At 36.2% G+C, this 27,906-nt stretch overlaps 2 protein-coding genes across 2 annotated transcripts; one reads left to right on the top strand and one right to left on the bottom strand.

Annotated features, from left to right (window-relative positions):
• The first annotated feature begins 3,608 nt into the window (after positions 1 to 3,608).
• LOC149386864 (protein SKU5 SIMILAR 14-like) lies at positions 3,609 to 5,337 on the top strand. Its single transcript, XM_089624690.1, has 2 exons — positions 3,609 to 3,853; positions 3,921 to 5,337. Exons 1-2 carry the CDS (start codon positions 3,609 to 3,611, stop codon positions 5,335 to 5,337), a joined length of 1,662 nt encoding a protein of 553 aa, XP_089480816.1.
• Positions 5,338 to 10,352: 5,015 nt separating this feature from the next.
• Positions 10,353 to 11,066, bottom strand: LOC149386863 (uncharacterized). The gene is made up of 4 exons (XM_089624683.1): positions 11,040 to 11,066; positions 10,894 to 10,969; positions 10,614 to 10,816; positions 10,353 to 10,523 (listed from the first exon to the last, which is right to left on the bottom strand). Exons 1-4 carry the CDS (start codon positions 11,064 to 11,066, stop codon positions 10,431 to 10,433), a joined length of 399 nt encoding a protein of 132 aa, XP_089480809.1. The 3' UTR covers positions 10,353 to 10,430.
• Between the last annotated feature and the right edge of the window lie 16,840 nt (positions 11,067 to 27,906).

The following is a 27,906-nucleotide window of genomic DNA, read 5'->3' as shown; positions in this document are numbered from 1 at the left end:
TCGTTAATTTCATTAATATCACTAGTTTTTATTTAGTGGTTGTTTTTCATTGTATGTTAACACTTGTTGTATTCAATTCTGGTTCATGATATATTTGATATATATTGTTGATTACAGTGAATTAATGTAAATAATTATTGATTACTGTTAAATATTGTTAATTAAAGTTTACATTTAAAATTTCATACTGTTTTAGGTGAGGAAAAAAATAATTTCAGTTCAACAACCATTTCCTAAAAATTGGATTAATGACAAACCATGAGAGTTAATTCCTAAAAAATAAGGATTAATTGCTAAAATTTTTTTTTTAAAAAATATTTTCAATAATTAATTCCTAAAAAATAAGGATTGACCACATTAATTATGATTTTTTTTTTTTTATTAAACTCGGGGAAAGAGTAGCCTGAAAATTTTGTTGGGTATTTACGTTATTTCAGCGTTGTAAATAAAAAGTTGTGGCTATTTATCAAAAAATTACGAAAAGTTGACTATTTTACAAAATGGTGGATGTTAGGTGGCTATATAACTAAAAGATCATATCGTATACTACATAGAAAAATGCTAAATACAAGAATTTATATAATTGTTACAGGGCCAAATTAAAAAAAAATAATGAATTACAGCAAAATATAGTTAAGGTAGTTTATTCTTAAAAAACATGGATATGAGATGGATTATAAAAAGGGGCGGCTAAATAACTAGCCAAAACAACCCCTCTACTTTAAAATTATAGCCCAACTATTAACATATTTAGGAAAATAGCCAATTTATCATGACAACATTCCAATATTTCAATACTACCCTTAGGTTAATATTATTAACTATCATAGTAAATAATATCGTCCATAACAAAAAAATTAGTAAATCTAATTAACAATAACAAAAACTACAGTAAATCTTATTTACCGTAACAAGAACAAAACTAAATCTTATTTACCGTAATAAGAACAAAAGTAAAAACAAAAGTAAATCTTATTTACCGTAACATGAACAAAAGTAAATCTTATTTACCGTAACATAAACAATAGTAAATTTTATTTACCGTAACAAGAACAATAGTCAATCTTATTTATCGTAACAAGAACAATAGTAAATTTTATTTACCGTAACAAGAACAATAGTAAATACGATTAACCATAACATTTTCTAGTTAATTTAACAAGAAAAATATCAAAGATGAGGACTAGTTAATCTAACAGTAAATACGATTTACTAATTAATTCCGTGAACAATCGAGGACAGGAAATCCGACAGTAAATCATATTAACCATTGAGTAAATCACTCGTTCCTACGGTAAATATAACAGCAAATCCGATTTTATTTAGAACGATATACACAACATTACGATATAACAGTTAATCGTATTTATTTAGGACAGTAAATACGATTTACTAATTAATTCCGTGAACAATCGAGGACAGTAAATCATATTAACCAAGATCTCCGTTCGACTGGACCACCACCGGATCCACGTCATCTTCATCGTGATCGTGGCAGTGAATCGTGTCCCTATACCTCGTTGTATGATCTTGACCCCACCGCTGCAACGTACTCTTGGCGAGCGATGTTCGAAATCGAACTTGTTCATGATCACGACAATTACGCAAACACTTGGCGTGCATTCTTTCCTATTTCGCAATCGACAAAAGATTTTGCGTATCTGTTATTCACTGCAGCCAAACCACCATCAGATATATCTAGCGCACAATCAAACGTACCAGACTTCCCTTCTCCTCCCATAAATGGAGTCGGAGATTGAATCCTACGCGGCCGAATAACTCGAGGAAGGGAAGCTCTGATCTCCGCTTCTCAGAGAATCCCAATTGCCTCTTATCGCTCTGACTCGGCCGCGCACGCTCCGAGACCGCCTCAGTGTTCTCGCGCCGCTCCTCGAGCGACGCGGCATCTCCTTCGGCGATTTCCTCTTGGCCTTGAGAAGAGACAGCCCTCGGGTCCCCGGCTCGGGTTCTCCGAAGTCCCGTTCGGCCCGGCAAACAGAGCAGTCGGGGCAGAACCAATCTCCTTCGGGCACGGTAGCGTCGAGCCCGACGCACTACGAGTGAGAAGCAGAATCGCAGAGATCGCAGAGCTGCACGAAATATCGGCGTACAGATCGACATTGATCGCTTCGCAGGCTTGTGAATATATGTCAGAAAAAAAAATTCGAGCCGATCAACATCAAAATCCCTAATCAAGGGAAAACAAAAAGAAGCATTTTTTTGGAATCGACGATAAAAGATTGGGGGGCTTGAAGGTTACCTGGTCTTTGTGGGTGACGGAGATCAGGCGCTCGCCGGAGAAGACGCCGGGCTTGGGTGGCCGGCGGATGGTGGAGAAGCGGCGGTGACAGACGAGGGTCTTGATCGAGTTTTTCGAGCCCTATCTTGATCGCGAGCGATTAGCCAGGGTTTGAACTCGGATTCAGAGCTCTGAGAAGAGGATCAGAGATTGGTTTCGTCGGCGAAGGCGTGGTCATCGAAGGATAGCTTCGGGGAGCAGAGATTGAGGAAGAAAAGTTTGGGGGTATTATTGAGATTTAATATTACCGTTGGCTATTATTTAAAATAAACTGATAGTTTGACTAAAATTTTAACTTCTTTAGGGCTATTTGTTTACAAATCTCTTAAAAATTGAAAAAGACGAGTCACCTCAGTGATAGTGTGAGAGAGAATTTTGTTGCTGAAAATAGAGAGGAAATGTTGGTGGAGCGGATCATCAGATGAGTGAGTTGGTAATAATGCTTTTGAGGATCTGATCATATGGGCTCTTGAGTTTTCTATTTACAAAGATCAGATATTACATCACTCATAAAAAAAAAACACATTAATATTTAATGATTTATATTTCGATTTCAAACGGAGATGAAACAGGGAAAACGACAGGAAACAAACAAAAACAAACCAATTTCGTAACTGAGAATAAAAAGAAAGCGATCGAAGATTGTAAAAAGTACCTTGAGAATGAGATGAGGATTGAACCAGAGTTGGTCAAAAAATAAACTTGATTATGAAAGCAAGTTGGAATTAATTATGATTACATATTTAATAAAGATATATTGAGAGAAAGAGGGAGAGAGTGTGATGATGAGGAAGTGGAAAGACGAAGAAAAAAAAAGCAACGCACGAAACGGGGACTGTGAAGCTAAGCGTCTCTCTCTCTCTAAGAAAACTAACTTCACTTTTCCGAGTTACACAATTATTTATTTATTTATTATCATCCATTTAATTCTAACCCTTGCAAATTTTACTAAAAAAAGGTTTCCCAGAGACTAAACAATTATGAGGTGGTGTGTTATATTTAGAGAAATATGAGGGGGAAAGCGCACAACAAGGAGCCACACAATGGATGGTAGAGCTTCTTATGTTGCCTTTTTATAAACCAAACCGTGTATTTGATTCATAATTGAGACAATCCATAATAGTCTCTTCTTTGTTCAGCCAAAAAAAATAAAATAATAAACTGAAATTGTTGGAACGAGCCGGATACGAGTTGGTAGTTTCTGGTCTCTTAATTAATTACTTTTGTTGTTGCAAAGCAAATTACATTACGTAGGTGTGTATGTAAAGGTAAGGTGGTGTTTTGATACAGACAAAAAAAAGAAGAAAGAATGAGGTGGTGGTGCACGGTGGTGGTTGCGGTGGTAGCGCTGCTATCACGGGCGGCGATGGGTGAAGACCCTTATCTGTTCTTCACGTGGAACGTCACTTACGGAACCATTTCTCCGCTGGGAGTCCCTCAGCAAGGCATCCTCATCAACGGGAAATTCCCCGGCCCCAACATCAACTCCACCACCAACAACAACATCGTCCTCAACGTCATCAACAACCTGGACGAGCCACTTCTGTTCCACTGGTACGTACCTGGTGGTTTCCTTGGTCGATCATGATCATGAATATGAATATGAATATGATATGTACAGGATGGGCATCCAACAACGTAAGAACTCGTGGCAGGACGGCGTGCTGGGGACCAACTGCCCCATCCTCCCCGGCACCAACTACACGTACAGGTTCCAGGTGAAGGACCAGATCGGGTCCTTCTTCTACTACCCCTCAACGGCCCTCCACCGCGCCGCCGGCGGCTTCGGCGGCCTGCGCATCAACAGCCGGCTGCTGATCCCGGTGCCGTACGCGGACCCGGAGGACGACTACACGGTCCTCATCGGAGACTGGTACACGGAGAGCCACACCACGCTGCGCCGCTTCCTCGACTTCGGCAGATCCCTGGGCCGCCCCGACGGGGTGCTCATCAACGGGAAGGGCCCCGGCAAGGACCAGGCCGCGTTCACCATGAAGGCCGGGAAGACGTACAAGTACCGCATCTGCAACGTGGGCATGAAGAACACCCTCAACTTCCGCATCCAGGGCCACCCCATGCAGCTCGTCGAGATGGAGGGCTCCCATACGGTGCAGAACACCTACGACTCCCTGGACGTGCACCTGGGCCAGTGCTTCTCCGTCCTCGTCACCGCCCACGCCCACGCTCCAGGCGACTACCTCATGGTGGCCTCCACGCGCTTCACCAAGAACGTCCTCACCGGGCGCGCCGTGGTGCGCTACCTGGGCTCCCGCGGCGCCGCCCCTCTCCCCACGGACGTGCCCGGGCCCCCCGCCGGCTGGGCTTGGTCCCTCAACCAGTTCCGCTCCTTCCGCTGGAACCTCACCGCCAGCGCGGCCCGCCCCAACCCGCAGGGGTCGTACCACTACGGGAAGATCAACATCACGCGCACCATCAGGCTGGTGAACACGGCCGGGAGGGTGCAGGGGCGGCTGCGCTACGGGGTCAACGGGGTGTCCCACACCGACCCCTACACGCCGCCCAAGCTGGCGGAGTACTACGGGGTGGCCGACAAGGTGTTCAAGTACGACGTGATCAAGGACGAGCCTCCTGCTGCTGCTGGCGGTGCATCAGCCCTGGCGGTGGAGACCAACGTGGTGAGGCAGCCGTTCCGCGACTTCGTGGAGATCATACTGGAGAACAGGGAGAAGAGCCTGCAGTCGTGGCACCTGGACGGCTACTCCTTCTTTGCGGTGGCGGTGGAGCCGGGCCGGTGGTCGCCGGAGAAGCGGTCGCGCTACAACCTGCTGGACGGGGTGAGCCGCCACACGGTGCAGGTGTTCCCCAAGTCGTGGGCGGCCATAATGCTGACCTTCGACAACGCCGGAATGTGGAATCTGCGGTCGGAGCAGGCGGAGCGCCGCTACCTGGGGCAGCAGCTGTACGTGAGCGTGCAGTCGCCGGCGAGGTCGCTCAGGGACGAATACAATCTTCCCGACAATGCCTTGCTCTGCGGCGACGTCAAGAATCTCCCATGGCCTCCTCCTTACAGCCTCTGAGCCCCCACTCATTTTTTTACTACATATTCATTCATTTGCTTTAACAACACCCATTTATTCAATTGTTTTTCTCAATAAGCCTTTTTATTTCGATTCCTCCTTTGTACGTTAGTCAATATATAACACCAACACCATTTCATTCCCTATTTCCTTTTCTGCTATATTTACATATTCCAAGAAATTATAAACTTAAACATCCCCGTTAATATTTAGAGCACATGGTCGGACAATCCCCAACCATCTTACGTCCGAATTAATATTTAGAGCATAATGAGCCTTATTATGGGCCACAACGTTACCAGAGTGAGAGAGATAAACTCTGTCAAAAATAGAAATACTTTCAGGCACGCAACTTTGCCGGAGTTGGTAACTCAGAAACACCTTTTACTCTTTTTTTTTTTCCTTCAATTTTTTTTCTTTTCATAACCTGTTGTATTGTTGTACTGTATGTTATATGAGAAATCATAATATATAATCCATAAATGTTGTTGTATGCTTCATTTGCTTTTTCTCTCGCCTGAGAAATTTCCAACAATGCGAGAATGGATTTTTTTAGAGCTTCAAATGTATTGCGGTGAGTAAATTTTATTGTACCTATTTAGTCAGATAACTAAAGAGAAGTATGGGTTTCTTCTCAGTTGGCCTTGCTGGCTGCTACTGCTTCATTACTTGTCAATGTATTGTGGTACAATAATAATCTATATATGATGATGATGAAGCATCTTATAATAATATTAAGTTAAACAAAAAAACTATTAATGTGTAACATAGTATAATTACATGTTATTATCATATGATATAGTTTTATGTTTGTTGAATAATTGTGATATTGTTAGTTATTTAGGTGATGAATTTAAAAGTTATAATAATTAAATTTATTATTATTAGCTTATTAGTGTTGAATAATGATAATACTAAATAATATGGCTTTGTACGTATATGCAGACACCAAGCTACATGTAGGTCCTTGCAACAATGTAATTAAAAAAAAAATAGAAACAAGTAATAACTGTTCGTATCAATTTATTAAGAAAGCCTCATCACATGTTACAAACAATATAGTGATGGAAACTTCGTTTCAAAAGTCCCACGTCGACTAAGAAAAAACAAAAAAATATTTCAATGCATTATAAATAGGGGTGAACGTTATTCAATGCAGTAAATCTCGTTGGCATTCCACGGTATTGAAAAAAAAAATTCTTCATTTTTTTTTGCTTCTTGCATTTTTTTTTCTCCGAACCCCAATTCAGCCTGAAAAGTTTGTAGACCACTTTAGACCATTTTTAGAAAAATATCATTTCTTAAAAATACACTCATTTCTTCAAAATCTTTTCAGGCATGCTGACCGTCAATCAGCTAGCGCCACGCCTCCGTTGGTAGCTCCGGCTCCTCCGCCGCGATCTGTCACAAACCCTCTGACGGATTTTCCCCCACTCCCTTCTCCGGTCGGCGCTAGGGCTCCCCTCCGCCCTTCGGTGGCTCCCCTGCTCCTTCTGATGGCTCCCCTCTGAAATAAAGAAATTTACTAAAAATAAAATAAAGAAGAAAAAACCACAACAAATTTAAGTACATCATGAAAAGTGAAGAACAATATATGAAGAGATCTCATATATGAAACTGCTATAAATGTAATGTAGTTGTATACACTATATATATATTATATTGTAAAGAGAAAATATCAACAGTATCCCCTGTGTTTAATCGAAACACGAGATTTATACCTTCGATTTTTAGAAATATCAGACATATCCCTTCATTTTAGTATAAATGACATAGCTCCCCTAAAAAAATGTTATATTACAAATATCACCTCTTTCGTTTATTTTTTACAAAAAAATAATTTGAACTCTTCAAAATACCCTTAATGAAATAATTTTTTATTTTCTATTTTATATACAAAAAAATTAAACTAAAAAAATTAATTAAAAAATTTCTTTATAAACCCATATCTCCTATGGCAACTCCAAAATGGGATTACCATGCCGTGCTTGTGGGGCCCAAAATCTGTGTATGTGCTTTCGCCGAGGCATCAGAATTTTGAGCTTTATGACCCCAAAACCAATAAATGGTCGCACGTGCCGAACCGCCCGTGAAATACCTTGACGACAACTACATCGAGATGAATTACTACTGCATCAAAGATTCAAAGGCTCGCAACTTTTCATAGCCACGCTCGACGAACAAGGCTCGCGACTTTTCATAGCCACGCTTGACAATGGACATCCACCTTCAAAGATTTCAAAGTCATTCTCCCCGAGATTGAGGAGAACAAAGCTCTTATAATTTTGAAAAAAAGGGATTGAGGAATGAAGAAAGTTCAATGAGAGATCAAGAACTAGAAGTGAGGTCATGTTTCTCATAGCACCGAGACTTTGTGGTTGTAGTGAGTTATATAAGAAAGGTCTAGAGACTCAAGGCTAGTAAAGAAAGTGGATTTGAGCTGAACAAAGTTCATGTTTCTTAATTCACATTCAGACAACCCCAAATGTGACAACAAAGGAAGTGAAGAGAGTACCTTCATATTTGCAACGTTTGTCATGTTCACATAACTCATGTTGAGGTACTGCAGTGACACAAGATTGGATGTCCATTCCAAATTATAAACATGAAGTAGATACTCTCCTTCAAGATAATGAGCTTGCAATTTGGTAAGATTTCCAAGTACACAGAGAATCGGTCCTGCAAAGTTTGATTGGGGCATACTAAGAAATCTCAAGCGTGTCATGGATCCAAAAAAGGCAGGAATGTTGTTGCCTCTAAAGTCATTCTCGCTGATTGAAATCTCGTATCTCGCGGCTGTACCGCACCTCTAATTTTGAGGATATCTCGTCTCGTACCATAGTATTTCGCGATATTTGATGAACGTTCGGAGTATCTCGTACCATGTGGTAAACCGCATTTTGCGGGATATACCGCAAAAAAGATTATTCCGCGGGGTATTTGAATTTTTTTAAAAATACTTTTCATACATATACTAAAAAATATATTTTTTTTTTATAACTTATTACACATTGATATATATATATATAATTAAAATTTTGATCTAAGAATTAAATTAATAATTAATTTCTATATATATATATATACATATTAATAATAATATTAAGTTAAACAAAAAACTATTAATGTGTAACATAGTATAATTACATGTTATTATCATATGATATAGTTTTATGTTTGTTGAATAATTGTGATATTGTTAGTTATGTAGGTGATGAATTTAAAAGTTATAATAATTAAATTTATTATTATTACCTTATTAGTGTTGAATAATGATAATACTAAATAATATGGCTTTGTACATGCAGACACCAAGCTGCATGTAGGTACAACCTTGCAACAATGTAACTTAAAAAAAAATAGAAACATGTAATAAATGTTCGTATCAATTTATTAAGAAAGAAATATGTATATTGTTGCAAGTACAACACGACATCACCTCATCACCTGTTACAAACATATAGTGATGGAAACTTCGTTTCAAAAGTCCCACATCGGCTGAGAAAAAAGAAAAATATATTTCAATGCATTATAAATAGGGGTGAACATTATACAAAGCAGTAAGTCTCGGTGACAATAATCCATCAATTAAAGCTCCTCTTGAGATTAGAGGATCAGAGTTAATTTAGCAAAAAAATAAATAAATAAAAAGAAAGGGCAAAAAACGATGCATACTTAAAAACCGGTATTGACATAAAAAAACCGTCGTTTCCTACTTCATGATTTCATTTGTTTGCCTTTGATAAGACTAAGAGTTAATAAGAGCTCTTATAAGACAGAGCTAATAGAAGTATACAACATAGAATCGGAACGCCACGCCTCCGTTGGTACCGTCCGATTTTGGGAAAATATTGTCAAAAAAAAAAAAATTTAAATTTAAAACTGGCTCATTTAGAGCAAGCCCAATATGCGCAGTGGCCTCCGATGGCTCCTCTGCTCCCTCCGGTGATGGCTCCACTCCTCACTCCGGTGGCTCCCCTGCTCCCTCCGGTGGCGGCTCCCCTCCGCCCTCCGTCGGTCAACACCGCAGTGTCGGTGAAGACATTGAGATGCTCTCTTTGCAGAGATTTTGTCGCGGTGGACGATGTTCAGTTGAAGAGGCACATAGCAGGAATACATTACACAGGACGAAAGGACAGCTGTCCCCAATGCCCGTTGAAGTTCAAAAAGACGAAGCAAGGGAGGGCATTATTCGACTATCACGCATGTCTCGTAACCGAACCGTGACACTGTGTTTTTAGTTTTTTTTACTAACCTTGGGCTAGTCTAGTTTTTTTACGAACCTTGGGCTAGTCTAGTTTTTTTTACGAACCTTATTTTTAAACTAATGTGAAACATGTTATTACGCTATGATTAGAAAATAATATGTGATTTGAAAATTTAATTAACAATAACTGTTAGTAATAATGGAGATTCAACTCAAACAAAATTTGGTATTATTTAATTGTCGTCTTTATCAATTCCTTGTCTTTGGTTATTGAACTATTTTTTTTCATTACTATAAATCTATTTTTGTAATTAGTATTTTCGTCACAACTTCATATCTCTATAGATTTATCTTTGTTATATTCATCAAAACCGACAATTTTGTGAGGTCAAAACCGACAATATGAAACCAGAGCTTTTCTTGTCGTATGTAATTCTCTTTAGTTATGCGCTTTTATAGCCTGCATATGAACTTTCATAACCCTGCATATGAGTTTTGCATTGGTATTTAACCAGATTTTAGTGCTCAGATTTTAGTCGCTTGTCTTTGCTCTTGCTGCCTTTCAAAACGAATCCAATTGGGCTTTTAAGAAAGAAATACAGCAATAATTAACTTGGTGGATCATACAGTCGGTTACTAAATCAAAGCAAAGCAAATATAATGCACAACTCTTGGCTGGGCCAAGCAACTTATTCACACATCAACATCGAAATCACACTCGACCAAAGCAATAAATAAATTACAGTTCATCCCTCCCCGGGGCATAAACCCTTTAGCAAGAGGGAACGACAAAATATATGACGTTGCATTATCACAGATTCGCAGTAGATATAGGCGCCTTCGGGTAATGAATCTTACATAATGAATAAAGAAGAGAAGGGTGGTTCTACGAGTCTTGAGGAGTCTCGAATCTCGTCGGTGTATCGATTCCCATCATGCAGCAGATGCCTGATATCAAGATCATGAGCAGAACAATGGCCTGAACAACCACAAAGTTAAGGCACCCATTCAGTTCCAATGCAACCATGATCCACATCATAATAGACAAGGGAAAAGAAAGAACACTTACAACTAAAAGCCCCTCCAAAAGCGATGACTTGATCTTGCAAACTTCACCACAGCCTGTAGTCGCATTTGTGGTTTCCGCCAAAAACCTATCGATTTCCATACGAGAAGGATTTTGAATTGGATTGTAAGAATTTGAAGCGTAAAGCACTGCGTATCTTTTCCCCGAGCGCTCCATCGAGCTAAGAAGCTTGGAAAATACTTCACCTGTATGCACGTTTGGATAAATTATTTGCACACACACACACACACACACAAAAATTAAGTTCAATGAACAAGCATACCCTCTGATTGGCGAAGTTCATCAGATTCCTCGTGGCAGAACACAATCACATCAGATTCCCCCTTTGCCAGGTAATCCTATTTACAGAAGCATAAGAAGAGCAGATGGCGCCGCAAACCCTAATTGGAGCAGAAGCAACGCCGAAACCAAAATCATCTTCAAATTGATCCCCATGTTCGACAGACAAGAATGATTCACCAGCAGATCTGTTTCTGTATATGCGACGGAGGAGGAGAAGAAGAAGCAGAGGTGAGTGATGGGATAATGAATCCTATTGTCCCTTCCGGGTGGGTAGAGATGGAGGCCCAGCCCAAGCTTAAGATTATTGGTACGACGTCGTTTCGTTTCGTCACGAGTTAATTAAAAGCAGTTAGTTAAGGAGTAATTGAGCAATAAATAAAGTGAGGTTGATCCGATCTGATGAGTGTGAGTTGGGACACGTGAAGGTCCGCTGCGATCACAGGAAAGGGGATGAGTGACTATATAGTAGAGCGATCGAGGTGCGGAGAGGGATAGAGAAGAAGGATCGGATGATGAGGAAATGGGGCGATAGATGTCCGATGATAATGAGGGAAGAGAAGAAGGAGAAGATAGTGATGTGCGCTCGGGAGGCGCTGAGCCACTACCACCCGCGCTTCTCTCTCGACGGCAAGGACGCCATGTACCGCTCTTCCTTCCGCAACGACCAGGAACGACGGCGCTCCGTCTGCCTCTCCGCACCACCGCGCCACATCTACCAAGCAGCCCCGGATTGGTCCAGGTCAAACTGGGTGCGCGGCCAGCGGGTGGTCTGGTCCAACCCCGGAGTGGTCGCCAAGCTCATGGGCTTAGACGCCATTCCCATCCCTCTCTTCTCCTTCCCCAAAAAATAATCAATGTAATCATATCCTCCAATACCTACGCTTTCCTCTCATTATTACTAATATTCATGCTAATGCTAAACTAATTTATATACTTGCCGCCCCACTCTCTTCTTTGGAACAAAAATTTCAGCTTAATATTTTGTTAATCAAATACAGACATTAATTAAGATCGATAAATATCGCAATTATTTGCTTTTAACACTAGTGACACGACCACAGTGTCATAGCACCGCCAACCCTTGACTAAGGCCCTCGCGGTTCGTCCCAAGTTTCACAACCATACCCCCCCTCGCAACTATGGTGTTTTATTCCTTGGTCAAAGCCAGAATAATTGAATATGGAATTGAAATCAAGGGTGGCGACAATAAATTACATTTCGTGAAAACAATGTAAAAATTATCTCATAATACATCATCAATTAATTAACACGGAGATCACCTTAATATTATAAGGCATAAATCATCTATTATTGAATATGTGTTAGACATCTCAACATTTTTTTCTCGATGTTCACGAACAAATAAATTGAAGAAATTGTTTTCCATCTTGTTACGACGTGCGGTTTTCTCTAATTTCATTGTTTAAAAAAGAATGCTAGAGGTAATTAATAGTATGCGAGACAAGAGTTATCACTTTATACGCTCAAGAAAATATTTATGATTTTCTTGAATTCACCAACTATTACCGTTGAAATAGATCAGAAATCATTGTCAAGGCAATAAAATCTATAAGTTTTTGGACTTGATCAAGATGTTAGAGTTCCATATGCATCAATGTCATCTCATATTCTACACAAATTTACATGTATCGTCGATTCTGAGTGATGCGCGTATTTCTTCGGGATCTAAACCTAAACTTAGAATCATCAAATCTACACTGTTTTCATTAAATACTTGTGCTGATTAGATGCCCTAATGCAAGTTAAGGCTTAAGGGGCAGCTCTGGCTAGAGGTGCTGGGCCGTGGTGGCAAAATTGCCAAACAGAGATATATTGTTTATTATTGGCATCTCAATTGAATCAAGCAACACATGCTTTTTGAGTGTTTATGTTGGTGGCGTTTCAATCCATAGGGTAATGAGAATTAGGGTAATGAGAAGCATTATTTATGACTTTACATATACGTGTTCATTTACATTTATTTCCAAGTCCTTTTCTAATTCCCGATGGATTTTTTTTTATAAATTATAAGTATTGTACGGTAAAAACTTTCTAACCCTTTTGGCTTAAAAAAGGATTGTCGATATTTTTTTCCGGGATCGAAACCCCATTCTAGGCCTACTATTACTAAAAAATGTTGTAACTATCAATGTAACATGCCAAAAATATTATAAATCAAGCATCATTTGTGATAGTTAGTATTTTCTAATTTTGTAAGTTTTTCCTGTACCAACCAATTTGGCTTCGACAAGGATTTTCGAATTTTTTCTTTCTGGGATCAAACCTAATTCTAGGCCTACTAACATTAAAAAAATGTTGTAACTATCAATGAAACAAGCCAAAAATCTTAAAAAGGGCATCATTTGGAAGAGTTGGTATTTTCTAGTTTTGTAAGTTTTTCGTGTACTAACCCCTTTGGCTTCGAAAAAGATTATCGATATTTTTTTACGGGACCAAAACCACATTCTAGGCCTACGAACATTAAAAAATATTGTAAGTAACAAGCCAAGAATGTTATATATCAATTATCTTTTGAAAGAGTTAACATTTTCTAATTTTATATGTTTTTCGTGTACTAACATATAAAATTATTGAAAAAGATTGTCGATATTTTTTCTCGGGATCGAACCCCACCAAATATTATTGAAAAATGTTATAACTATCAATGTAACAAGCCAATAATGTTATAAATCAAACATCATTTGAAATATTTAGTATTTTCTAATTTTGTAAGTTTTTCGTATACTTACCCCTTTGGCTTCGAAAGAGGATTTTTGATTTTTTTTTTCCGGAATCGAAACCTCATTCTAGGCCTACTAACATTAAAAAAATATTGTAACTATCAATGTAACAAGCCATGAATGTTAAAAATCAAGCATCATTTGAAGTAGTTAGTATTTTCTAATTTTGTAAGTTTTTGTGCACTAACCCGTTTGACTTCGAAAAAGATTGTCGATATTTTTTCCCAGGATCGAAATCCCATTCTGAACCTACTATCACTAAAAGATTTTGTAACTGTAAATGTAACAAGCCAAGAATGTTGTATATCAAGTAACATTTGAAAGATTTAGCATTTTCTAATTTTATAAGTTTTTCGTGTACTAACCCCTTTGGTTTCGAAAAGGATTGTTGATATTTGTTCCCGGGATCGAAACCCTATTATATGCTTACTATTACTAAAAAAATGTTGTAACTATCAATGTAACAAGCCAAGAATGTTATAAATCAAGCATCATTTGAAGTACCCTTTGGCTTTGAAGAGGATTTGTAAAATTTTGATAGGCATCGAAAACTAATGATACACATCCATATTTTCGAAAATATGTTAGCCATCAACCAAAAGAGATAAGAATCTTCAAAATCTCACACCATTTGAAAGAGTTATGGTAGTTTCAAATTTTGCAATTTTTTCATGTACTAACCCCTTTGGCTTTGAAGAGGATTTGTGAAATTTTTATACGCAACGAAAACTAATGATACACCTACATATTCTCGAAAATATGTTAGCCATCAATCAAAAGAGACAAGAATCTTCAAAATCCACAACATTTGAAAGAGTTATGGTAGTTTCAAATTTTTTAATTTTTTCGTGTACTAACCCCTTTGGATTTGAAGAGGATTTGTGAAATATTTATAGGCATAAAAAACTAATGATACGCCTACATATTCTAAAAAATATGTTAGCCATCAACCAAAAGAGACAAGAATCTTCAAAATCAACACCATTTGAAAGAGTTATCGTAGTTTCAAATTTTGCAATTTTTTCGTTTACTAACCCCTTTGGCTTTGAAGAGGATTTGTGAAATTTTGATAGGCATCGAAAACTAATGATACGCCTACATATTCTCGAAAATATGTTAGCTATCAACCAAAAAAGACAAGAATCTTCAAAATCCACACCATTTGAAAGAGTTATGTTAGTTTCAAATTTTGCAATTTTTTCGTAAACTAACCCCTTTGGCTTTGAAGAGGATTTGTGAAATTTTTATAGGCATCGAAAACTAATGATACGCCTACATAATCTCGAAATTATGTTATCCATCAACCAAAAGAGACAAGAATCTTCAAAATCAACACCATTTGAAAGAGTTATCGTAGTTTCAAATTTTGCAATTTTTTCGTTTACTAACCCCTTTGGCTATTAAGAGGATTTGTGAAATTTTGATAGGCATCGAAAACTAATGATACGCCTACATATTCTCGAAAATATGTTAGCCATCAACCAAAAGAGACAAGAATCTTCAAAATCCACACCATTTGAAAGAGTTATGGTAGTTTCAAATTTTGCAATATTTTCGTAAACTAATCCCTTTGGCTTTGAAGATGATTTGTGAAATTTTTATAGGCATCGAAAACTAATGATATGCCTAAATATTCTCGAAAATATGTTAGCCATCAACCAAAAGAGACAAGAATCTTCAAAATCTCACACCATATGAAAGAGTTATGGTAGTATCAAATTTTGCAATTTTATCGTGTACTAACCCCTTTGGCTTTGAAGAGGATTTGTGAAATTTTTATGGGCATCGAAAACTAATGATACGCCTATATATTCTCGAAAATATGTTAGCCATCAACCAAAAGAGACAAGAATCTTAAAAATCCACACTATTTGAAAGAGTTATGGTAGTTTCAAATTTTGTAATTTTTTCGTGTACTAACCCATTTGGCTTTGAAGAGGATTTGTGAAATTTTTATAGGCATCGAAAACTAATGATACGCCTACATATTCTGGAAAATATGTTAGCCATCAACCAAAAGCGATAAGAATCTTCAAAATCCACCCCTTTTGAAAGAGTTATGGAGTTTCAAATTTTGCAATTTTTTCGTGTACTGACCACCCCTTTCGCGTTGAAGAGGATTTGTGAAATTTTTATAGGCATCGAAAACTAATGATACGCCTACATATTCTCGAAAATATGTTAGCCATCAACCAAAAGAGACAAGAATCTTCAAAATCTCACACCATATGAAAGAGTTATGGTAGTTTCAAATTTTGCAATTTTATCGTGAACTAACCCCTTTTGCTTTGAAGAGGATTTGTGTAATTTTTATGGGCATGGAAAACCTATGATACACCTACATATTCTTTAAAATAGGGTAACCATCAACAAAAAGAGACAAGAATCTTCCAAATCCACACCTTTTGAAAGAGTTATGGTTGTTTCAAATTTTGCAATTATTTCGTGTACTAACCCTTTGCACTTGAAGAGGGTTTGTGAAATTTTTATAGGCATCGAAAACTAATGATACGCCTGCATAATTTAAAATAGGGTAAGCATCAACCAAAAGTGACAAGAATCTTCAAAATCTCACAACATTTGAAAGAGATATCGTAGTTTCAAATTTAGTAATATTTTTCGTGTACTAACCCCTTTGGCTTTGAATAGGACTTGTGAAATTTGGATAGGCATCGAAAACTAATGATACGCCTACATATTCTCGAAAACATGTTAGCTATCAACCAAATGAGACAAGAATCTTCAAAATCCACACCATTTGAAAGAGTTATGATACTTTCAAATTTTGCAATTTTTTCGTGTACTAACCCCTTTGGCTTTGAAGAAGATTTGTGAAATTTTTATAGGCTTCGAAAACTAATGATACGCTTACATATTCTCTAAAATATGTTAGCCATCAACCAAAAGCGATAAGAATCTTCAAAATCCACACCATTTGAAAGAGTTATGGTAGTTTCAAATTTTGCAATTATTTCGTGTACTGACCCCTTTGGCGTTGAAGCGGATTTGTGAAATTTTTATAGGCATCGAAAACTAATGATACGCCTACATATTCTCGAAAATATGTTTGCCATCAACAAAAAGAGACAAGAATCTTCAAAATCCACACCATTTGAAAGAGTTATGGTAGTTTAAAATTTTGCAAGCTTTTCGTGTACTAACCCCTTTGGATTTGAAGAGGATTTGTGAAATTTTTATACGCAATGAAAACTAATGATACGCCTACATATTCTCGAAAATAGGGTAACTAAAAACCAAAAGAGACAAAAATTTTCAAAATCTCACACCATTTGAAAGAGTTACGGTAGTTTCAAATTTTGTAATTTTTCCATGTACTAACCCCTTTGGCTTTGAAGAGGATTTGTGAAATTTTTATAGGCAATGAAAACTAATGATACGCCTACATATTCTCGAAAATAGGGTAACCATAAAAGAAAAGAGACAAGAATCTTCAAAATCTCACATCATTTAAAAGAGTTATGGTAGTTTCAAATTTTGCAATTTTTTCGTGTACTAACCCCTATGGCTTTGAGGAGGGTTAGTGAAATTTTTACTGGCATCGAAAACTAATGATACGCCTACATATTCTCAAAAATATGTTAGCCATCAACCAAAAGCGATAAGAATCTTCAAAATTCACACCATTTGAAAGAGTTATGGTAGTTTTAAATTTTACAATTTTTTCGTGTACTGACCACCCCTTTCGCGTTGAAGAGGATTTGTGAAATTTTTATAGGCATCGAAAACTAATGATACGCCTACATATTCTCGAAAATAGGGTAACTAAAAACCAAAAGAGACAAAAATTTTCAAAATCTCACACCATTTGAAAGAGTTACGGTAGTTTCAAATTTTGTAATTTTTCCATGTACTAACCCCTTTGGCTTTGAAGAGGATTTGTGAAATTTTTATAGGCAATGAAAACTAATGATACGCCTACATATTCTCGAAAATAGGGTAACCATAAAAGAAAAGAGACAAGAATCTTCAAAATCTCACATCATTTAAAAGAGTTATGGTAGTTTCAAATTTTGCAATTTTTTCGTGTACTAACCCCTATGGCTTTGAGGAGGGTTAGTGAAATTTTTACTGGCATCGAAAACTAATGATACGCCTACATATTCTCAAAAATATGTTAGCCATCAACCAAAAGCGATAAGAATCTTCAAAATTCACACCATTTGAAAGAGTTATGATAATTTCAAATTTTACAATTTTTTCGTGTACTAACCCCTTTAGCTTTGAAGAAGATTTGTGAAATTTTTATAGGCATCGAAAACTAATGATACGGTTACATATTCTCGAAAATATGTTAGCCATCAACCAAAAGCGATAAGAATCTTCAAAATTAACACCATTTGAAAGAGTTATGCTAGTTTCAAATTTTGCAATTTTTTCGTGTACTAACTTTTTTGCCTTTGAAGAGGATTTGTGAAATTTTTTTAGGCAACGAAAACTACTGATACGACTATATATTCTAAAAAATAGTGTAACGATAAACCAAAAAAAGACAAGAATCTTAAAAATCTCACACCATTTGGAAGAGTTATGGTAGTTTCAAATTTTGCAATTTTTTCGTGTACTAACCCCTTTGGCTTTGAAGAAGATTTGTGAAATTTTTATAGGCATCGAAAACTAATGATACGGTTACATATTCTCGAAAATATTTTAGCCATCAACCAAAAGCGATAAGAATCTTCAAAGTTAACACCATTTGAAAGAGTTATGGTAGTTTCAAATTTTGCAATTTTTTCGTGTACTGACCCCTTTGGCGTTGAAGAGGATTTGTGAAATTTTTATAGGCATCGAAAACTAATGATACGCCTACATATTCTCGAAAATAGGGTAACCATAAACAAAAAGAGACGAGAATCTTGAAAATCTCACACCATTTGAAAGAGTTATGGTAGTTTCAAATTTTGCAATTTTTTCGTGTACTAACTTTTTTGCCTTTGAAGAGGATTTGTGAAATTTTCTTAGGCAATGAAAACTAATGATACGACGATATATTCTAAAAAATAGTGTAACGATAAACCAAAAAAAGACAAGAATCTTAAAAATCTCACACCATTTGGAAGAGTTATGGTAGTTTCAAATTTTGTAATTGTTTCGTGTACTAACCCCTTTGGCTTTGAAAAGGATTTGTGAAATTTTAATAGGCATCGAAAACTATGATACGCCTATATATTCTCGAAAATATGTTAGCCATCAACAAAAAGAGACAAGAATCTTCAAAATCCACACCATTTGAAAGAGTTATGGTAGTTTCAAATTTTGCAATTTTTTCGTGAACTAACCTCTTTGGCTTTGAAGATGATTTGTGAAATTTTTATAGGCAATCAAAACTAATGATATGCCTACAGATTCTCGAAAATAGGGTAAGCATAAACCAAAAGAGACAAGAATCTTCAAAATCTCACACCATTTGAAAGAGTTATGGTAGTTTCAAATTTGGTAATTTTTTCGTGTACTAACCCCTTTGGCTTTGAAGAGAATTTATGAAATTTCGATAGGCATCAAAAACTAATGATACGTCTACATATTCTCGAAAATATTTTAGACAATTCAAAATCTCACACCATTTGAAAGAGTTATGGTAGTTTCAAATTTCGCAATTTTTCGTGTTCTAACCCCTTTGGCTTTAAAGAGGATTTGTGAATTTTTGATAGGTATAGAAAATTAACGATACGCCTACATATTCTTGAAAATATGTTAGCCATCAACGAAAAGAGACAAGAATCTTCAAAATCCGCACCATTAGTAAGAGTTATGGTAGTTTCAAATTTTGCAATTTTTTCGTGTACTAATACCTTTGGCTTTGAAGATGATTTGTGAAATTTTTATAGGCAATGAAAACTAATGATACGCCTACAAATTCTCAAAAATAGGGTAACCATAAACCAAAAGAGACAAGAATCTTTAAAGTCTAGCACCATTTGAAAGAGTTATGGTAGTTTCAAATTTTACAATTTTTTCGTATACTAACCCCTTTGGCTTTGAAGAGGATTTATGAAATTATGATAGGCATGGAAAACTAATGATACGCCTACATATTCTCAAAAATATGTTAGCCATCAACCAAAATAGACAAGAATCTTAAAAATCCACAACATTTGAAAGAGTTATGGTAGTTTAAAATTTTGTAATTTTTTCGTGTACTAACCCCATTGTCTTTGAAATGGATTTGTGAAATTTTGATAGACATCAAAAACTAATGATACGCCTATAGCCATCAACCAAAAGAGACAAGAATCTTCAAAATCAACACCATTTGAAAGAGTTATCGTAGTTTCAAATTTTGCAATTTTTTCGTTTACTAACCCCTTTGGCTTTGAAAAGGATTTGTGAAATTTTGATAGGCATCGAAAACTAATGATACGCCTACATATTCTCGAAAACATGTTAGCTATCAACCAAAAAAGACAAGAATCTTCAAAATCCACACCATTTGAAAGAGTTATGTTAGTTTCAAATTTTGCAATTTTTTCGTAAACTAACCCCTTTGGCTTTGAAGAGGATTTGTGAAATTTTTATAGGCATCGAAAACTAATGATACGCCTACATAATCTCGAAAATATGTTAGCCATCAACCAAAAGAGACAAGAATCTTCAAAATCAACACCATTTGAAAGAGTTATCGTAGTTTCAAATTTTGCAATTTTTTCGTTTACTAACCCCTTTGGCTATTAAGAGGATTTGTGAAATTTTGATAGGCATCGAAAACTAATGATACGCCTACATATTCTCGAAAATATGTTAGCCATCAACCAAAAGAGACAAGAATCTTCAAAATCCACACCATTTGAAAGAGTTATGGTAGTTTCAAATTTTGCAATATTTTCGTAAACTAACCCCTTTGGCTTTGAAGATGATTTGTGAAATTTTTATAGGCATCGAAAACTAATGATATGCCTACATATTCTCGAAAATATGTTAGCCATCAACCAAAAGAGACAAGAATCTTAAAAATCCACACTATTTGAAAGAGTTATGGTAGTTTCAAATTTTGTAATTTTTTCGTGTACTAACCCATTTGGATTTGAAGAGGATTTGTTAAATTTTTATAGGCATCGAAAACTAATGATACGCCTACATATTCTGGAAAATATGTTAGCCATCAACCAAAAGCGATAAGAATCTTCAAAATCCACCCCATTTGAAAGAGTTATGGTAGTTTTAAATTTTACAATTTTTTCGTGTACTGACCACCCCTTTCGCGTTGAAGAGGATTTGTGAAATTTTTATAGGCATCGAAAACTAATGATACGCCTACATATTCTCGAAAATATGTTAGCCATCAACCAATAGAGACAAGAATCTTCAAAATCTCACACCATATGAAAGAGTTATGGTAGTTTCAAATTTTGCAATTTTATCGTGTACTAACCCCTTTGGATTTGAAGGGGGTTTGTGAAATTTTTTTAGCGATCGAAAACTACTTATACGCCAACATATTATCGAAACTATGGTAACCATCATCTTAACAAGCAAAGAATCTTAAAAATCGGCCACCATTTGAAAGAGTTATTGTACTTTCAAATTTTGCAAATTTTTCGTGTACTAACCCCTTTGGATTTGAAGGGGGTTTGTGAAATTTTTTTAGCCATCGAAAACTACTTATACGCCAACATATTCTCGAAAATATGGTAACCATCATCTTAACAAGCAAAGAATCTTAAAAATCGGGCACCATTTGAAAGAGTTATGGTACTTTCAAATTTTGTAAGTTTTCCGTGTACTACCCCCTTTGGCTTTGAAGGGGGTTTGTGAAATTTTTGTAGGGATCGAAAACTAATTATACGCTTACATATTATCGAAACTATGGTAACCATCATCCTAACAAGCCAAGAACCTTAAAAATCGGGCACCATTTGAAAGAGTTATTGTACTTTCAAATTTTGCAAATTTTTCGTGTACTTAACCCCTTTGGATTTGAAGGGGGTTTGTGAAATTTTTTTAGCGATCGAAAACTACTTATACGCCAACATATTCTCGAAAATATGGTAACCATCATCTTAACAAGCAAAGAATCTTAAAAATCGGGCACCATTTGAAAGAGTTATGGTACTTTCAAATTTTGTAAGTTTTTCGTGTACTGGTACCCTTTGGCTTTGAAGGGGGTTTGTGAAATTTTTGTAGGGTTCGAAAACTAATTATGCGCTTACATATTCTCGAAACTATGGTAACCATGATCCTAACAAGCCAAGAATCTTAAAAATCGGGCACCATTTGAAAGAGTTATGGTACTTTCAAATTTGGCAAGTTTTTCGTGTACTACCCCCTTTGGCTTTGAAGGGGGTTTGTGAAATTTTTGTAGGGATCGAAAACTAATTATACACTTACATATTCTCGACACTATGGTAACCATCATCCTAACAAGCCAAGAATCTTAAAAATCGGGCACCATTTGAAAGAAATATGATAATTTCAAATTTTGCAAATTTTTCGTGTACTAACCCCTTTGGCTTTGAAGGGGGTTTGTGAATTTTTTTTAGTGATCGAAAACTAAGTATACGCCTACATATTCTCGAAAATATGGTAACCATCATCCTAACAAGCAAAGAATCTTAAAAATCGGTCACCATTTGAAAGAGTTATGGTAGTTTCAAATTTTGCAAGTTTTTCGTGTACTACCCCCTTTGGCTTTGAAGGGGGTTTGTGAAATTTTTGTAGGGATCGAAAACTAATTATACGCTTACATATTATCGAATCTATGGTAACCATCATCCGAACAAGCCAAGAATCTTAAAAATCGGGCACCATTTGAAAGAGTTATGGTAGTTTCAAATTTTGCAAATTTTTCGTGTACTAACCCCTTTGGATTTGAATGGGGTTTGTGAAATTTTTTTAGCGATCGAAAACTACTTATACGCCAAAATATTCTCGAAAATATGGTAACCATGATCCTAATAAACCAAGAATCTTAAAAATCGGGCACCATTTGAAAGAGTTATGGTACTTTCAAATTTTGTAAGTTTTTCGTGTACTACCCCCTTTGGCTTTGAAGGGGGTTTGTGAAATTTTTGTAGGGATCGAAAACTAATTATACGCTTACATATTCTCGAAACTATGGTAACCATGATCCTAACAAGCAAAGAATCTTAAAAATCGGGCACCATTTGAAAGAGTTATGGTACTTTCAAATTTTGCAAGTTTTTCGTGTACTACCCCCTTTGGCTTTGAAGGGGGTTTGTGAAATTTTTTTAGGGATCGAAAACTAATTATACGCTTACATATTCTCGAAACTATGGTAACCATCATCCTAACAAGACAAGAATCTTAAAAATCGGGCACCATTTGACAGAGTTATGGTACTTTCAAATTTTGTAAGTTTTTCGTGTATTACCCCCTTTGGCTTTGAAGGGGGTTTGTGAAATTTTTGTAGGATCGAAAACTAATTATACGCTTACATATTCTCGAAACTATGGTAACCATGATCCTAACAAGCCAAGAATCTTAAAAATCGGGCACCATTTGAAAGAGTTATGGTACTTTCAAATTTTGTAAGTTTTTCGTGTACCACCCCCTTTGGCTTTGAAGGGGGTTTGTGAAATTTTTGTAGGGATCGAAAACTAATTATACGCTTACATATTATCGAAACTATGGTAACCATCATCCTAACAAGCCAAGAATCTTAAAAATCGGGCAGCATTTGAAAGAAATATGATAATTTCAAATTTTGCAAGTTTTTCGTGTACTACCCCCTTTGGCTTTGAAGGGGGTTTGTGAAATTTTTGTAGGGATCTAAAACTAATTATACGCTTACATATTCTCGAAAATATGGTAAGCAACATCCTAACAAACCAAGAATCTTAAAAATCGGGCACCATTTGAAAGAAATATGATAATTTAAATTTTGCAAATTTTTCGTGTACTTACCCCTTTGGCTTTGAAGGGGGTTTGTGAAATTTTTATAGTGATCGAAAACTAAGTATACGCCTACATATTCTCGAAAATATGGTAACCATCATCCTAACAAGCAAAGAATCTTCAAAATCGGGCACCATTTGAAAGAGTTATGGTAGTTTCAAATTTTGCAAGTTTTTCGTGTACTACCCCCTTTGGCTTTGAAGGGGGTTTGTGAAATTTTTGTACGGATCGAAAACTAATTATACGCTTACATATTCTCAAAACTATGGTAACCATGATCCTAACAAGCAAAGAATCTTAAAAATCGGGCACCATTTGAAAGAGTTATGGTAGTTTCAAATTTTGCAAGTTTTTCGTGTACTACCCCATTTGGCTTTGAAGGGGGTTTGTGAAATTTTTGTAGTGATCGAAAACTAAGTATACGCCTACATATTCTCGAAACTATGGTAACCATCATCCTAACTAGCCAAGAATCTTAAAAATAGGGCACCATTTGAAAGAGTTATGGTAATTTCAAATTTTGCAAATTTTTCGTGTACTAACCCCTTTGGATTTGAAGGGGGTTTGTGAAATTTTTTTAGCGATCGAAAACTATTTATACGCCAACATATTCTCGAAAATATGGTAACCATCATCTTAACAAGCAAAGAATCTTAAAAATCGGGCACCATTTGAAAGAGTTATGGTACTTTCAAATTTTGTAAGTTTTTCGTGTACTACCCCCTTTGGCTTTGAAGGGGGTTTGTGAAATTTTTTTAGCCATCGAAAACTACTTGTACGCCAACATATTCTCGAAAATATGGTAGCCATCATCTTAACAAGCATAGAATCTTAAAAATAGGGCACCATTTGATAGAGTTATGGTAATTTCAAATTTTGCAAATTTTTCGTGTACTAACCCCTTTGGATTTGAAGGGGGTTTGTGAAATTTTTTTAGCGATCGAAAACTATTTATACGCCAACATATTCTCGAAAATATGGTAACCATCATCTTAACAAGCAAAGAATCTTAAAAATCGGGAACCATTTGAAAGAGTTATGGTAGTTTCAAATTTTGCAACTTTTTCGTGTACTACCCCCTTTGGATTTGAAGGGGGTTTGTGAAATTTTTGTAGGGAGCGAAAACTAATTATACGCTTACATATTATCGAAACTATGGTAGCCATCATCCTAACAAGCCAAGAATCTTAAAAATTGGGCACCATTTGAAAGAGTTATGGTACTTTCAAATTTTGCAAATTTTTCGTGTACTACCCCCTTTGTATTTGAAGGGGGTTTGTGAAATTTTTTTAGCGATCGAAAACTACTTATACGCCAACATATTCTCGAAAATATGGTAACCATCATCCTAACAAGCAAAGAATCTTCAAAATCGGGCACCATTTGAAAGAGTTATGGTAGTTTCAAATTTTGCAAGTTTTTCGTGTACTACCCCCTTTGGCTTTGAAGGGGGTTTGTGAAATTTTTGTACGGATCGAAAACTAATTATACGCTTACATATTCTCGAAACTATGGTAACCATGATCCTAACAAGCAAAGAATCTTAAAAATCGGGCACCATTTGAAAGAGTTATGGTAGTTTCAAATTTTGCAAGTTTTTCGTGTACTACCCCATTTGGCTTTGAAGGGGGTTTGTGAAATTTTTGTAGTGATCGAAAACTAAGTATACGCCTACATATTCTCGAAACTATGGTAACCATCATCCTAACTATCCAAGAATCTTAAAAATAGGGCACCATTTGAAAGAGTTATGGTAGTTTCAAATTTGGCAAGTTTTTCGTGTACTACCCCCTTTGGCTTTGAAGGGGGTTTGTGAAATTTTTGTAGGGATCGAAAACTAATTATACACTTACATATTCTCGACACTATGGTAACCATCATCCTAACAAGCCAAGAATCTTAAAAATCGGGCACCATTTGAAAGAAATATGATAATTTCAAATTTTGCAAATTTTTCGTGTACTAACCCCTTTGGCTTTGAAGGGGGTTTGTGAATTTTTTTTAGTGATCGAAAACTAAGTATACGCCTACATATTCTCGAAAATATGGTAACCATCATCCTAACAAGCAAAGAATCTTAAAAATCGGTCACCATTTGAAAGAGTTATGGTAGTTTCAAATTTTGCAAGTTTTTCGTGTACTACCCCCTTTGGCTTTGAAGGGGGTTTGTGAAATTTTTGTAGGGATCGAAAACTAATTATACGCTTACATATTATCGAATCTATGGTAACCATCATCCGAACAAGCCAAGAATCTTAAAAATCGGGCACCATTTGAAAGAGTTATGGTAGTTTCAAATTTTGCAAATTTTTCGTGTACTAACCCCTTTGGATTTGAATGGGGTTTGTGAAATTTTTTTAGCGATCGAAAACTACTTATACGCCAAAATATTCTCGAAAATATGGTAACCATGATCCTAATAAACCAAGAATCTTAAAAATCGGGCACCATTTGAAAGAGTTATGGTACTTTCAAATTTTGTAAGTTTTTCGTGTACTACCCCCTTTGGCTTTGAAGGGGGTTTGTGAAATTTTTGTAGGGATCGAAAACTAATTATACGCTTACATATTCTCGAAACTATGGTAACCATGATCCTAACAAGCAAAGAATCTTAAAAATCGGGCACCATTTGAAAGAGTTATGGTACTTTCAAATTTTGCAAGTTTTTCGTGTACTACCCCCTTTGGCTTTGAAGGGGGTTTGTGAAATTTTTTTAGGGATCGAAAACTAATTATACGCTTACATATTCTCGAAACTATGGTAACCATCATCCTAACAAGACAAGAATCTTAAAAATCGGGCACCATTTGACAGAGTTATGGTACTTTCAAATTTTGTAAGTTTTTCGTGTATTACCCCCTTTGGCTTTGAAGGGGGTTTGTGAAATTTTTGTAGGATCGAAAACTAATTATACGCTTACATATTCTCGAAACTATGGTAACCATGATCCTAACAAGCCAAGAATCTTAAAAATCGGGCACCATTTGAAAGAGTTATGGTACTTTCAAATTTTGTAAGTTTTTCGTGTACCACCCCCTTTGGCTTTGAAGGGGGTTTGTGAAATTTTTGTAGGGATCGAAAACTAATTATACGCTTACATATTATCGAAACTATGGTAACCATCATCCTAACAAGCCAAGAATCTTAAAAATCGGGCAGCATTTGAAAGAAATATGATAATTTCAAATTTTGCAAGTTTTTCGTGTACTACCCCCTTTGGCTTTGAAGGGGGTTTGTGAAATTTTTGTAGGGATCTAAAACTAATTATACGCTTACATATTCTCGAAAATATGGTAAGCAACATCCTAACAAACCAAGAATCTTAAAAATCGGGCACCATTTGAAAGAAATATGATAATTTAAATTTTGCAAATTTTTCGTGTACTTACCCCTTTGGCTTTGAAGGGGGTTTGTGAAATTTTTATAGTGATCGAAAACTAAGTATACGCCTACATATTCTCGAAAATATGGTAACCATCATCCTAACAAGCAAAGAATCTTCACAATCGGGCACCATTTGAAAGAGTTATGGTAGTTTCAAATTTTGCAAGTTTTTCGTGTACTACCCCCTTTGGCTTTGAAGGGGGTTTGTGAAATTTTTGTACGGATCGAAAACTAATTATACGCTTACATATTCTCAAAACTATGGTAACCATGATCCTAACAAGCAAAGAATCTTAAAAATCGGGCACCATTTGAAAGAGTTATGGTAGTTTCAAATTTTGCAAGTTTTTCGTGTACTACCCCATTTGGCTTTGAAGGGGGTTTGTGAAATTTTTGTAGTGATCGAAAACTAAGTATACGCCTACATATTCTCGAAACTATGGTAACCATCATCCTAACTAGCCAAGAATCTTAAAAATAGGGCACCATTTGAAAGAGTTATGGTAATTTCAAATTTTGCAAATTTTTCGTGTACTAACCCCTTTGGATTTGAAGGGGGTTTGTGAAATTTTTTTAGCGATCGAAAACTATTTATACGCCAACATATTCTCGAAAATATGGTAACCATCATCTTAACAAGCAAAGAATCTTAAAAATCGGGCACCATTTGAAAGAGTTATGGTACTTTCAAATTTTGTAAGTTTTTCGTGTACTACCCCCTTTGGCTTTGAAGGGGGTTTGTGAAATTTTTTTAGCCATCGAAAACTACTTGTACGCCAACATATTCTCGAAAATATGGTAGCCATCATCTTAACAAGCATAGAATCTTAAAAATAGGGCACCATTTGATAGAGTTATGGTAATTTCAAATTTTGCAAATTTTTCGTGTACTAACCCCTTTGGATTTGAAGGGGGTTTGTGAAATTTTTTTAGCGATCGAAAACTATTTATACGCCAACATATTCTCGAAAATATGGTAACCATCATCTTAACAAGCA

This window comes from Urtica dioica, chromosome 8 (assembly GCF_054948205.1).
Source record: "Urtica dioica subsp. dioica isolate 48M chromosome 8, U.dioica_male_clone48M_v1_H2, whole genome shotgun sequence".
Taxonomy (NCBI): domain Eukaryota; kingdom Viridiplantae; phylum Streptophyta; class Magnoliopsida; order Rosales; family Urticaceae; genus Urtica; species Urtica dioica.
The sequence above is the reverse complement of the archived record's forward strand: the minus strand, read 5'-3'. Positions and strand labels throughout refer to the sequence as shown.